Here is a 13,692-nt window from a genome sequence, read left to right on the forward strand (position 1 = left end):
CTTTCTTCCTTCTCTCTCTCTCTCTCTCTCTCTCTCTCGCTCTCTCGCTCTCTCGCTCTCTCTCTCTCTCTCTCTCTCTCTCTCAGTATTTAGCCATTCACTTCTCACATTGATAGTCCCAGCCACTCTGTAATAAATTAAACTTCTGCATTGTCCTTCCCTTTCATTTTACACATTGTCACAACCTCCTAGTTACCCTAATCCCAGTTTACCCCCCCCCCCCCCCCCCCCCACACACACACACACACACACACACTTCTCCTCTATTGCACACATTGATTGACAAGTAACATCCGGGGAAATGGGAGCAGATTTCCATTGTTTGCTGCCACTGCTCAAATCTGTTTGAACGTTTATTCCATCCTTTCTCTGGCAAATTTGCATATCCATAAGTATTTCCTATTTTCCAGGACACCCCTCCTCCCTCCCCTGCCCTTTCTCCCCCCCGTCCGCCTTTTTGCTAAATCCCCTCTTCTTAAGTGTTTGGTGCATTCGGCAAATTCATTCATAAAGTATCTACATGCGCTATTAGCTTAGTATAATAGCCAGGGTGTAATCTGCAGAGAGATAAGAGGTGAAGAGAGTTTTTTTTTCCTCTTCCCCTTCTTCTTTTTAACCCCCCTCCCCTCATCCCCTCATCTTCCCCTGCTCCCGTTGGGCTGGTCTGTGGACAATCTGGTGTGGCGATGATACGTCATTATTTTTTCCCCCAGCCAAAAGCGCCAAGGCTCAAATGTCAGCGCGAAATGTCAAGTGGCCCTCGCTTGTCAGGCGGTTGGTTTCTTCTGTAGGTTCTTATTTAATTATTGGTCTACGTGAGGACTGAGATAGGAGCGGGGCGGTGAAGATGGAGAGGAGATGGCGGCTGAGATGATGAGTTCTGCTAAATGTGTGGAAGAATGGAAAGCTATTGCAGAGGTTGGAGGAAATCTCTTGGAACAGCTACTTACAGTTTTTATAGCGCAACCAATTGTGTCTCCAATTCACTTCGATGGTTTTCTTAACTTGGTTTATTCAGTAAATGACTAGAAGCAAGTATTTTGGGGAAAAACCAACAAAACAAGACTACTTTCAATTAGTTAACATTTGACCTAAAGGCCTCATATTGATGAGAAACTACTAATAAGCACTATACTGTACGATGTACAAGCTTCTAATTGAAGTAAACTTAAATGCAAAAGCTGCAGCATAAATGCAAAGACTGAAACTTGACCGGGGAGTTAAAACACACAGAAAGTCAACAATTACAACAGGAAACGAAAGAACACAAAGTCAAAAGTGGTAATACAAAGCTGCAACATGAATGCAGAAGCCCTAACACAAAAGTAAACACAGCCAAAAGCCAAAAGCAGCGACAAACATGCAACAAGGCTGAAAAGCAAGCAACGTGAAGGTTGAAGCTAAAAATGTGAAAACAAACCAAAATGTAAAAGCAGAAACACATTTTGGACAAAAGCTGCAGCAGAAATGCAAAAGCAGTGACCTGAATGCTAAAAACTTAAACTTGAAAAGAAAAACACCGTGAATGCAAGAGTCACAAATAAATGCAAAAGCGACAACGCAAATACAAAAGGTCACTTCATTCTTAGCAGTGTGAACATTTTAAGAAGTTTAACATTAGAGTGGACCATTTAATTAGCTCATTCTGTATACATGTGGGTTATCCATATAATAAAAAAAACAATAGATTTTATTCAAACAAAACCACAACATACATATTATCAGTATGAATTCAAATCTGTGTGAAAACATGTACAATGTTTTATGGCAACATATAGTTGTGTAATCTGTATTTGGAGCTTATATAGTTATTACCACTCTACAGATAGAGTGTGTGTGTGTGTGCGTGTGCGTGTGCGTGTGCGTGTGTGTGTGAATACCCCGCGGTCCGCCGCGATAAGGCTGAGATTGAGTTTTCCCCACAGAGCCGGAGCGTCAGAGGTGTGTGTGTGTTTTTGTGTGTGAAGACATCAGGAAACAGGCAATGTAAAGAGGCGCTATCGCCTCATCTGGCCAGAGTGAATGTGTATATGTATATACGCTCTCAGGCTGGCGTGGCGAGAAAGAGAGCTCGCCGCTCGGCTTTTGTTCGGCGGTGTGCACACGAGACGATGGATCCTCGGGGCTCGATTCACGGCGGAGACAAGAAGACTTTTTCTAACCGTGGCACAAAAAGCACGGGTGTGTGTTTGTGAGCGCCCAGTTGTTCACTGCTGTCTGACATCCACGCAGTGAAATAGAGACAAAAAGAGGGAGCGAGGGGAAGCACGCATTTACTGTGTGTGTGTGTGTTGGGGGGGGGGACATGTGACGTGCCGCCGCCTGCTGCTTTCATTCCACATGGCCTGTGAAGGCACACCGGCGTGTGATCGTCACGTCGCTCCTCGGGAAGGAGATCAGTCCCTCCGACAAAGGCAAAATAAATGCACATCATTTGAGTTGGAAATGTGGCCGTTTTTCTTTCTTTTTTCTTTTTTTTTTTGTCATCACAAAAGCGGAACCAGTTAAAAAGAGGGGCCACGGTCTGTCAGTGGTATCGACGCAGCACGGAGGGGAACGCGCCTGATAGTCACTGACAGCGTGGCGCTTCCGATGGCCGGACTCCAAACAGACAAAACCCATCAGTTCCTGGTGGAGGGAGGGCGGACAAAAGCCTGGAACAACCCCAACTGTTCAGTTTCCATATCTAGCAGTCAGTCACCAGGCCTTCCGGAAGCACACACACACACACACGGCCAGTGGCTCTTATCACCTGGTCTGTGGCATATTCCCAAATTCCAATTTGACTGTCAGCCCCCGGCCCAGAGCACATGTTTGAAAAGAAGTGCAGCAAAAATAAATGTAAGAAGGATTTCACTCCAGAGTTTGTGATGAGGCGGTGCAGCGGTCAGGTTCTGTCTCGGTGGTGTTTGGGAAATAACCTCTCCAGGTGGAGGTTGTGCTGAAGTTGCTTTTCCCCACGTTGACGTCGCCCCTCCGTCTGCAGGAGTCCCCATCAGGCCGGAGGAAGGCCTTGGCCACCAGCAGCATCAACATGAAGCAGTACGCCAGCCCCATGCCCACCCAGACCGACGTCAAGCTCAAGTTCAAGCCGCTGTCCAAGAAGGTGGTGTCGGCCACGCTGCAGTTCTCCCTCTCCTGCATCTTCCTCCGTGAGGGAAAAGCCACGTAAGTCTCAGCCTCACCTGCTCCTTCAGCCTGATGTCCACCAGCAGAATTGTGATTCAGGGTTTGGGAATTTCCTTTAACACTTTGTTAATATGGGATTTTTGTGAGGAATTGAATCAACCATCATGACATGACTTGCACTGGATCGACACACGAGGTCCTGCTGTGAAGGTTTTTCACCATCATTTAAAACAAATGGATTTAATCGCCTTTTTTGCAAAATTGGTTTTGCCGTTCACTTCTTTGGGTTTGGCAGCGGTCTTTTGTTTACACGACGGCGTTTGCAAGTGAGAAGGAAAAACCTCTGACGTCGTTTTTGAAACGTTGCTGCATAAACGTGAAACTTTTACTGGAACAAAAATGCAAAAACGATTAACAATTCTAATTGGGTATATAATTTGCATACATGTCATTTAAATATAGTTTTATCACGTTTTTTTTTTTTTTTATTCATGCAACAAACTTTCTTTTGATGGCCAATGTATGTAGATTTCAGCACTTGGTAAAATAAGTGTACAGTTTTGACTGTAGATGCGACAAACTTAAGTCATTTAAGGTCCAATAACGGCATTTCTAAGTCGATTTGACACTGGGGGACAGAAATCAACTCCTCAGTTCCCCTCATCTGATGATGCACTGATGTTTTTGAAACATTGGTGTTGGCGCTCTGACTGGAATCTCTTTAAATGAGTCCACATTTGATGTGATCAGCTCCAGAAGTCTTCACATTTCATCCAAGTTGACGACGGACGTGTGTATATATGTCTCATGTCCACTGTCTGTGAGCTCGCTTCATTCATTCTCTGCAGCTTTTATTCCAGGACACACAATCACAATCACAGTGTTCTCTGTTTGTTATTCATTTTTATTTGATAGCTGCAACTTTCATTTAAACCCGCCCCCACCACACACACACACACACACACACAGCCAGAGTAGCTTTTGTTGTGGCGCGGGCGGCGGGTCGATGGCGCGTAACCCTTGTTAACCCTTCGGGGAATGATGTCGACCACACACAAACAAACTCCATCACGCCAGTTCAAATGAGCCCATGGGCCTGGGAAACACCGAGCACAAAGAGCGCAGAGGAGAATACAGCGATTATGACGGAGCGCCGCTATCTAGGGACCGGGGGGGGGGAGGGGGGGTTGGGAGGGACGGCGCACAGTCGACTACATAAAATAGCAGAAATAATGTCGGAACTGATGCGTCGGGGGAGGAGGAAAGACTGAAGGTGGCGAGAGAAGAGAAGCCGGGTCAAAAGCTTTAAAATGCACAGAGGGAAGCTGAAGCGTTGGCTGTTCGTGGCGGCGAGGTGTGGAGACGGAGGCCCGAAGAGAAGAACCGTGAGGAGGGCCACGGTAATCCTCACCTGTGGGTCTGCTCGTTGGCAGCGGCGTGAGCTGAGGCTCCACTTGATTCTGGAAAACACCGACGCTCCCCATCATTCATTTGCTCATCTATTTATCCCCTCATATGCTGTTCCACACCTGTTAGGTCTTCATATGGCGCTAATACACACCTGCTTCATGACACTTTACATACAAGTAAAATGCTGAGGACAAGCTTGATGAGTTCCACATCAGCAAGCAGAGGAAAGGAGAACTTGCTCCACCAGAAAGCTGCGTGGGAATGTCGATGCGGATGATATCGGAACACGTTCATGTTACCATCTGGATTTGAACCGTGTTAAATAAAAGCAGCTTCTAATTCCAGTGTGTCCACTATTTGCAGGGAGCACGATACTGTGAGGGTACATGAGAAACCCAACATTTCTCTGAGGTCCTGCAGGTGTCAGAAGAAAGGAGAGAGAGGAGAGAGAGAGAGAGAGAGAGAGCACAGAGTGTGTTAGAGGAAGAAGAAACCCGGTCACCCAGCAGTCGAACCAGACAGCAGCTTGACTACCAACCAGTCCAGAGGGACTGAACCAGGCTGATCAAGGAGTTCAGTCAAGAAGGATGATTTCAGACCTGATCTTTAGATGGAGGGACTGCAAGCATGAGTTCTCGTGTGAATTGTGTGTTTTGTGATGGTTGCAGCGATGAGGACATGCAGAGCCTGGCCAGCCTGATGAGCATGAAGCAGGCTGATATCGGCAACCTGGACGACTTCGAGGAGGAGAACGAGGAAGACGAGGAGAACCGGGTGAACCAGGAGGAGAAGGCAGCCAAGATCACAGGTGAGAACCCTGCAAGGTGCAAATCGGATCAGATTTCTGGTATCGTACCAGTTTGCAAACAAGCGTACAGTGAAATCTACCCCAAAGACCCCGTGAAACAAATATGAGCTTCGAGATTTTTCTGTATTTCTGTAGGAGAGGCAAACATTTTCTACATTTCATTGATATTTTCTAACCAAATCGTTCCAAAAACATCCTAAGGCTCATTTATGCTTTACAAAAAAACATAAATTTGAGTTATAAATTCTGTAAATGTCAAATATTTGTTACGTTTGAATGGATGTTTGGCAATTAATCCACGAGAGGGCGCCGCTCTGAATTACCATCCTGGCCAAGTACCAAGAAGTGAGAAGAAGAAAGCCAGTGACGACCAACAACAGTCGCCACAATCTGAGGCAGTGTTATTCTGTGAGGCCATCAAACACCTCCATGTGCGTTTGTCATCCACTTCTGATCGCACTGCTGCCCCCACAACCTGCCGGTGGTACTGCAACACCTCGTCCTGATCCCTCAGCTTCCAGCAGGCGACACAAATATGGACATACTCGGTAATAATCAGTTCACATCTAATGCAGAGCATGAATGAACCTTTACACAGCCCCACCAGCTCTCATCAATATCCACTGTTGCTGCATCATCATGACGGGGGCGGGGCTCGCTGGATGCCGAATCGGGAAACAACGCAGGGTTGCATCTGACCTTTTGAATTTCAAGAAAATGTCTACTCGTCCAGCCTGTGATTTACCACTTGTGCCGTCTCAATGTGCTTCACATGACCCGTCACTTTAACCCGTCCGACGTAATACAAGACAAAAAAGTGTCCAACTGACGGCTTCACCTGATGAATCAAACCTCTTGGAAAAGCAGAATAACCAGGACTCACGGCTTCATGTGGGGCATCAACGTTGCTTCCTTCTTTGGTTTCTTTATTTTCCCCACTTCATGCTTCAGTGAGTGCGTCTGTGTGCTTCCACATGTTTAAAAAAAAAAGAAAAAAGCTGGGAAGTAAGTCAATTCATGAGATTTGTTTACCATATTTTATCAGCTTCAGGGTATTTTTTTTTTCTCTGTTGATTTCCCCACCCTGTTCCCCCCTGCTGGCTGCTCCCTGCCCCGCCTGGTGCTGGTTGAGTTGGCAGACCGGTGGCGGCGCCTCCTCCCAAACATACATGTTGAGGATTGGGTCTCCGGTCTCATGTATGGGCCCCGCTGCTTCCTGCTTTGCTTAATCCAACTTTTCAGAGCGCCACCTCTTCACGTTAAGCTTCATGCTTTCTCTCCTTTTCTTTTTTTTCCCTCCGTGCTCGCCGCCTCATTTATATGTATATGCATTGAGCGCCTACAGCAACGCTCCACTCGCACGCATCTGTGAATCAAAGGCCGGGCCGAGCTGCCAAAACTCCCCGCTATCATATTCCCCCCCGAACGCTACCTACAAGGAGCAGCCGCCCGAGCAACTCACACCAGGCTAAACCAATGCATAACCCTGGAAAACATAGCGCCTTTATTTTTCTCTCTCATTTATGCAGATCATGAAATCTCAGTGTGTATTTGTGTGTGAATGTTCAATGTTCTTTGGTGTTTCCAGAATAGATTTAAAAAAAAAAAAATAATAATAATAATGTTGTTTAACCATCCAGATATTGTTTTTCTTCTTTCTTAGCTGGTTTTATGTTTTAGACCTATTCAGAATGTGGTTTCATTTTTTGCACGAAGGACTGTTTTTGTTGACATCCTGTCACTCAAGTATTTCTGTCTCAGCTTTCTGGCTAGTTTAAGAGATTAGATAAAACCAATCTACTTAGCATTAGTTTTAGTGATGCACAATATGCCCCTGCTCTGAAAACGAATTATGATTAACTTCCAATAACTTATAACTGGTAAAATAATTCAAAATCAAGTAAGAAATACTCAAATCTGAACTCTTTTCAGTAAAAGGTTTGAAATAAAGTCTATTTGTGACTTTTAAAAGGTTTTATTCTTCCCATCCAAGATATTGTTCACTGATCAGCCATAAGATTATAACCAGAGACACATGATTTTCTCTTTATTGTGGCTCCTGATAGTGGGTAGGATATTTTAAGCCTCACGTGTACATTTTCTGATTGTCCGATGAATTAGACAAATCAATCTGATCCACGGAGACACCAACTCATAACTCTTTAGACTTTAAAGATCTGCTGTGAACTACTTGATGCCAGAGACCCCATCGCACCTCCAGAGGTCTGTTGGAGTCCAACCACATGTTTTGTTTCCAACAAGCAAAGTCACACAATATTAGGCAGCTGGTCATAATGTTATGGCTGATTTTCTTTCACCTGGAGCTCGAAGCCATACAAACTGTGTGACTTATCACTTATCAAGACATCAGTGTATAGAGATTTTGTATTTAATCTTACTTAAATCTCTTCCAACCATGTGCCATTTAAGAGTTATGAGATGTACAATAGTTTATTTCCATCAGGGGTGACCCAGTTTGGGATTTTTTACAATTTTTTTTAATCGATTTCCATGAAAATGAATATTTTCAAAGCTCCTTTGGCAAAAAGCAGGGAAGGTTTCTACTAAACTGCAGAGAACAGTCAATTCTCTACCTGCTTTAACATCTACATTTTAATTAATTATTATTTACATGACGGTGAACATTGAATGTACAATCGAAGGCCTGTTGAGTCTTACATTCAAAACGTTATCCGGATGTCATATAAGCGGAAATCTTCATTCTGATTAGTATATTTGTCAAGCTGATGTTAAATGTGTGTGTGTGTGTGTGTGTGTGTGTGTGTGTGTGTGTGTGTGTGTGTGTGTGTGTGTGTGTGTGTGTGTGTGTGTGTGTGCGTGTGCGTGTGCGTGTCTTCTCTGACGGCGTGTGTTAATTTGCCTGCTGTTCTTCCTCCCTCCCTCCTGTACGGACCTGTCGTTTACAGAGATTGTAAACCAGTTGAATGCCCTCAGCTGCTTACATGGGGATGATGATGATGATGGTGATGATGGTGGTGGTGGTGGTGGTGGTGGTGTTCCCAAGCGAGCACACAAAGCAACAGCTAAGCCTGCTGCTTCCTCCCAAGGTCTTTTTTTTCTTCACCTTTCTCTCACCTCATCCCATCCCGTCCTCCTTGTTGTGACGTCGTACCTCCTCTACCTATGACTTTTTATTATTATTATTATTATTATTATTATTTTCTTCCAGTTATCCTTTGGTTTTCTTCCTCTGTGGTGGTGTCGTGGTCATGTTGGTATCCCAGATGAATTGGTCCGTGTGATGATGTGCTGGTGTCGTGAACACATCTGTTGGTGTTCCACCTTTTGATTTCTCTTGTTTTCGTGGTTTCTCACAGTGTAACCTCCCCCCATTTTTGATTTATACTGCAATTGGTGGTGAACCAGAGGAAGTAGACGTGATACAAATCGGTGAAAGACTCGCGTGTCACGAATGTGTCACACACGTTGCAGCAGTAGCGGCACCTGATCCAAGTCGTTTAACGTCGTATAAAAATGTAAAATAACATTTGACAATTTGCGAGTTGCTACGAAGGGTGGATTTTCTATTAAATAAATATTTGGTATTGACGTCTTAATGTCAATCTTTAACCGGGCGATGATATTTCGCCAGTGCAAACAATGTTTGATTATGTCAAGGGTGTCAAATACATTTTTAGTCCGTCGGCCACATTCGGCTCAATTTCATCTCAAGTGGGCCGGACCAGTAAATTAATAATATGATAACCTTTAAATACAAACTTTTTGTATATACCTGACCAACATGTGTGTATTTAAAAAAAAAAAAAGACAAACAATTAATGTTAAAAATGACTGCAATCTCGACATAAAGCCAATTTTAATGAAAGGTTCTGGTACAAAATACAGTGAAATGTGCAAAGAACCAATGATGTAACTTTTGCATTATGCATATTTTTGCAAACTCACCCTTTGAACGATCGGTAGCTGACGCTCTTGGCAGCATCTCGATATCTCAGCTCAGCTCGTGTGTGGTGTGGTGTTGCGTCGGCTACTCTGAAGAAGTCTGATTCAAAAATGAATGTTTACTTTTTTTAGTTTTCACCACTTGCTTGGTGGTTTGGCCTGATCGGAGCCTCTTGTGGGCCAGCTTTGGTCCACGCCCCTTATGTTTGACACACCCTGTATTAGATAATGTAGTGTTGTTGAAAGCGTCAACATGAGGCTTGTGTGGAGACCAAATGCAACATTTTCCACCAAGTTCTGTTCCCGGGGAACCCGCATGAGGTCATTTGGGTTTCTCCCGAGTGTTTCCACTCAGACGAAGGGAAAAAAAAAAAAAAAAAGTGCTGCAGGCCTTATCAGGCAAACAGGGGACACATGTCCACTCCACTTTTCTGTGGTTCAGATTGTCGCCCAGCTCTCTGCAGCGTTTCTTGGCATGGACCTCAGACACATTAAGACTCCTTTCAGGCCGACCGGCACGCTGGCAGCATGCGATTGAGCTCCAGTGAGCACCATGAAGATAAAGTGGACAATCTTCGCCGCTCCAGCCAGGATCCCCATAGCAACCCCATGCTTTCTACACTGTCTCCCACAGTAACACACACAAATTTTCCCAGAATGCCACTGTAGCACATGCATGAAGGTGGCCCGGGGGGACAGAGGGAAGTTCGGGGCAAGCTCTCCCAAGCAAGATGGTCTTTCTACTCTTGGTTCACTCCAACATGCAGTTTTTGGTGTATTTTGGGTTTGTGAATGTGTTTGTCTGGTGCATTTTTGGGAAATGTGAAGTTTGACTTTGTAGCTTGAACCAAAAAAAAAAAAAGAAAAGTTAATGACTTTTTGTTGGGACTTTGGGCAACAGAGCTGATTAACAAGCTGAACTTCCTGGAGGACGGGGATCGGGACGTGGCTCCCGACATGGGCAGCAACCCCTTCGACGACCCCGACGACGACGTCCATCCCAACCACCTCAACCCCTTCGGTGATCCAGACGAAGACGGTACGTGGCAGCCTCTCCAAAATCTGTACTATGAGTGTAATCACACTGGAGTTTTCACGAGCTCTTGGTTCTGACCTGTATTTTTTTTTGGGGGGGGGGGGTGTCAGTGTAACACAATCCGTCACATACCGTGAACGTATGTAAGGCTTCAGTTCCGAGAGTCAGACAGCTAAACTAATATTTTGGTCTGTCCGTTTGAGCAGCCAGGTGTGTGTGTGTGTGTGTGTGGGTGTGCCCGTTTGTTTTGGAGTGACATGCCTCCATGCACGTGAAACACCGGGGATTCTTTGCTTCTTTAAGTCACCTTTGATGTCGTCTTTGATCTGCTGGTATTCAGACTCATATTTTCCACTTTTAAAATCATTTAAACAGTCAATTCAGGAACCAAATTGTTGCTTTGACACAACATGAATCCAGTTAATATAATCACCAATTCAGCATTTGTTGAAAAAAAACAACCAATGCCATTTAAATACCAAATCAACAAAAGTATGAAATCGAATGTAGTAGGCGGTTATTCAACATTCATTAAACATGCTGACACACGTGGGCGAGCACTTGTTATTAGAATTAACATGTTTAAAAGGATTCCGTTTAAAAAAATGAAGTTAGAAAAGAGTCCATGTGTACCTCAAGAGTCTGAGTCTTGATTTAACAGTCAAATTCAAATAAAAGAATTCCATGTTTGATTATTTGAGTCTGCATCTAGATAACAAATCTATTAAAAAGGGTCCTGGTGAGCTGGTGAGGTGTAAAAGAGTTAGTCTGGAGCTGACAGGATTCAGGCCTGGTTTTCAGAATTCAACTGCAGTTTAAAGAGAAGTAAGTCTATTGTGGAATGAAGTTCTGGGTTAATGCATCTGAATATAAAAGTCAGGGATGTTGTGAAGAGACCTGGTCAGGTCTTAAACAAAAATCCAGCTGGAGCTCAAACACTGCAAATCCAGTTTAACGTCTCGTTTCATTCTAGACAGTCCATGTTTGCCCCGGATGTTTTTAAAAAATCTGATTTTCAGCATCTATAAAGACAATTGGGTCTGTTTACAGAAAAATAAATTCCTGTTTTTAGTTTATTCGAGAAGACATGAAAAAGTTAGATTACCCTTTAAGGTGTTATACTGTCATAAGACAAAACTCCTAAAGAGTTTATGAATGGACTACATGAGTAGAGTCATGAGGTTCTACTCGTACTTATCATTTTAAGTGACATTGAAGGATTTGGAGACAAACCGGCCCTCACTGGACCTGCACCACCTGACCATGACCGTGTCTCCTCTATTGAACAGGGCCCCCCCCTCAGCCGGCCCCACGGCAGCGCGTCGATGACGACTCCTTCTGCGAAGACTCCTCCAATCCCTTCGACGAGCCGGAGGAACCGGGGGCGTCCCCGGGGAACCCCTTCGAGGAGCCCGACCAGGACCCGGACTCCCAGCCGGAGCCCCCCAAGCCCCGTCAGAGGAAGGGGGTCCGGCCCGTGGACATGAGCAAGTACCTGTACGCCGACACCGCCGCGCCCACCGAGGAGGAAGAGCTGGACGAGTAAGATTTGCTTCACCGACTCTTCAAAATAAAAGCTCGCAGGGAGCCGCGTTTACCTGGCAAACATGGTTTCTCCTCTCGTTACTGGTCCGCCTCCAGACGGCCCAGGCTGGAGTCTCCTTATAGAGAGGGGCACTTGTTGCCTCAGACCCCCCCCCCCCCATTGCCCCGCAGACACAGGGTAAAGTGACGAGGCAGCTCTTTCAACAGAAACAAGGGCCCTGTTGTTTTACTGCATTCTTTAACCTTGTCTCCTTCCCTCCTCCCCCATTCTCGCTCTCCCTCCTCCCCCTCCCACCCTTCCATCAACTTGTTGCCCTGAACTTTCCCTCTTCATTAACTTCCTCCCTCAGCTCTTTGCATCTTGATTTTCTTCCTCCTGCCATCTTTCCTCTTAATAGCGTCACTGTAGCTCTTTTCGGGTGGCGAGAAAACTTCAGTTTAAAGCCCTCCGTTATTACACGTCCTCCTTCATGTCTTTTTCATTCAGCTTTTACTCTAAGTGAAGCAGGACCGTGGAAAAAGTGTGCATTTCTTTAAAAGTCAGAGGAATTTTGCACCGCTAGATTTCATGTATCAACATGATTAAAGAAAATGGAGATCGTGTGCAGGACTGGTCCCAGTGAAGTGTGGCCGCGGCCGACTTGTCGATGTGACCCTGTACTTGGGTCGGGGCTGTTGAGTGAGTCTGTCACACGGATATCCGTCTGTTTAGGTCCAGAGAGAGACGGGTTATTGACCGCTGCGTCTCCGTCCCTCAGTCTCTCACACCAGGAGCGGCGCACTGCAGAATAGAAAGTTCAAGAGGGCAGCGCCGTGTTTTGACTGGAGTCCTTTCACCTGTCTTTTTAGCCAATGCTGGTTTGCAAGAGCCGCTCAATAGGCTGTGACCCCCCCCCCCCCCCCCCCCCCCCCCCGATGTCTTCCAGTGAGAGCAACCTTCTCTTTGAGACGACCCCCTCAGTTTTCTCTCTCCCCCCTCCACCCTCTTCATCCAGTTCTTGTTTGTTTAGGATTGCATGTTACATGTTGAGTGAATGTCTCAATGCCAGCCCCCCTTTCCCGGTGTGTGTGTGTGTGTGTGTGTGTGTGTGTGTGTGTGTGTGTGTGTGTGTGTGTGTGTGTGTGTGTGTGTGTGTGTGTGTTGGTCTTGGGCCTCGTCTGTCAGTGTTCCTCCTCGACCAGCGAGGATATGAGGTCACACAGGGCTGACCTCGCTGCACCTGCGTCCTCCACAAACTGCTGCTCATTGTTGCTCCACCAAACTTTCCTTGGCTCCTGTTTTAATTAATTACTGGGTACCTGAAGCCAGAGAAGACCTTTAATCCACTTGATAATCTTGATCATTCCTGGCCATTTTTTTTACATTTTTTTAAATGCTTCGTACATTTGCCAAACTGTGATTTACAATCTGATACTCGCTCATTACACACCTGCCTATCACTTATTCAGACCAATCACCACGTGTAGGGACTCCTGCAGTTCTTCCTGTGACTTGCACAATAACTGACGACATGTTTGCGATCAAGAACCCAGGGTTAAATTATAGTTCGTGCTGCTCTCCCTCATTCATGCACAGATCCAATCCGTTCTACGAGCCGAAGGCGTCGAGCCCCGGCGGCAGCCCTGCTCCGGATGTGGGCAGCAGTCAGAAGAGGCGAGCGCCCCCGCCCCCGAGCGGCAGCCCCGGCCCCAGCACGCCACCCTCCAAACCCCACCGGGGCCCCGACAGGGAGCGAGCGCCGCCCCTGGGGCCCGGCCCGGTGGCAGCGGTGATGGGGAGAGAGCTGGCCTCATCGTCCCCGAAGGTAAGCAGAGCTTCGCCTGAGTGGAGGACACACCG

The 13,692-nt window shown here is 45.9% G+C and overlaps 1 protein-coding gene across 1 annotated transcript in view; it reads left to right on the forward strand.

The window, feature by feature from the left end:
- Positions 1 to 13,692, forward strand: part of ehbp1 (EH domain binding protein 1) — a 168,619-nt gene that overhangs the window by 43,490 nt on the left and 111,437 nt on the right. The window contains 5 exon segments of the mRNA XM_080507374.1: positions 2,987 to 3,168; positions 5,208 to 5,347; positions 10,173 to 10,310; positions 11,597 to 11,849; positions 13,429 to 13,657. Coding sequence (XP_080363500.1) covers positions 2,987 to 3,168; positions 5,208 to 5,347; positions 10,173 to 10,310; positions 11,597 to 11,849; positions 13,429 to 13,657 — 942 coding nt within the window.

This window comes from Blennius ocellaris (assembly GCF_963422515.1).
Source record: "Blennius ocellaris genome assembly, chromosome: 13".
NCBI classification, from domain to species: Eukaryota; Metazoa; Chordata; class Actinopteri; order Blenniiformes; family Blenniidae; genus Blennius; species Blennius ocellaris.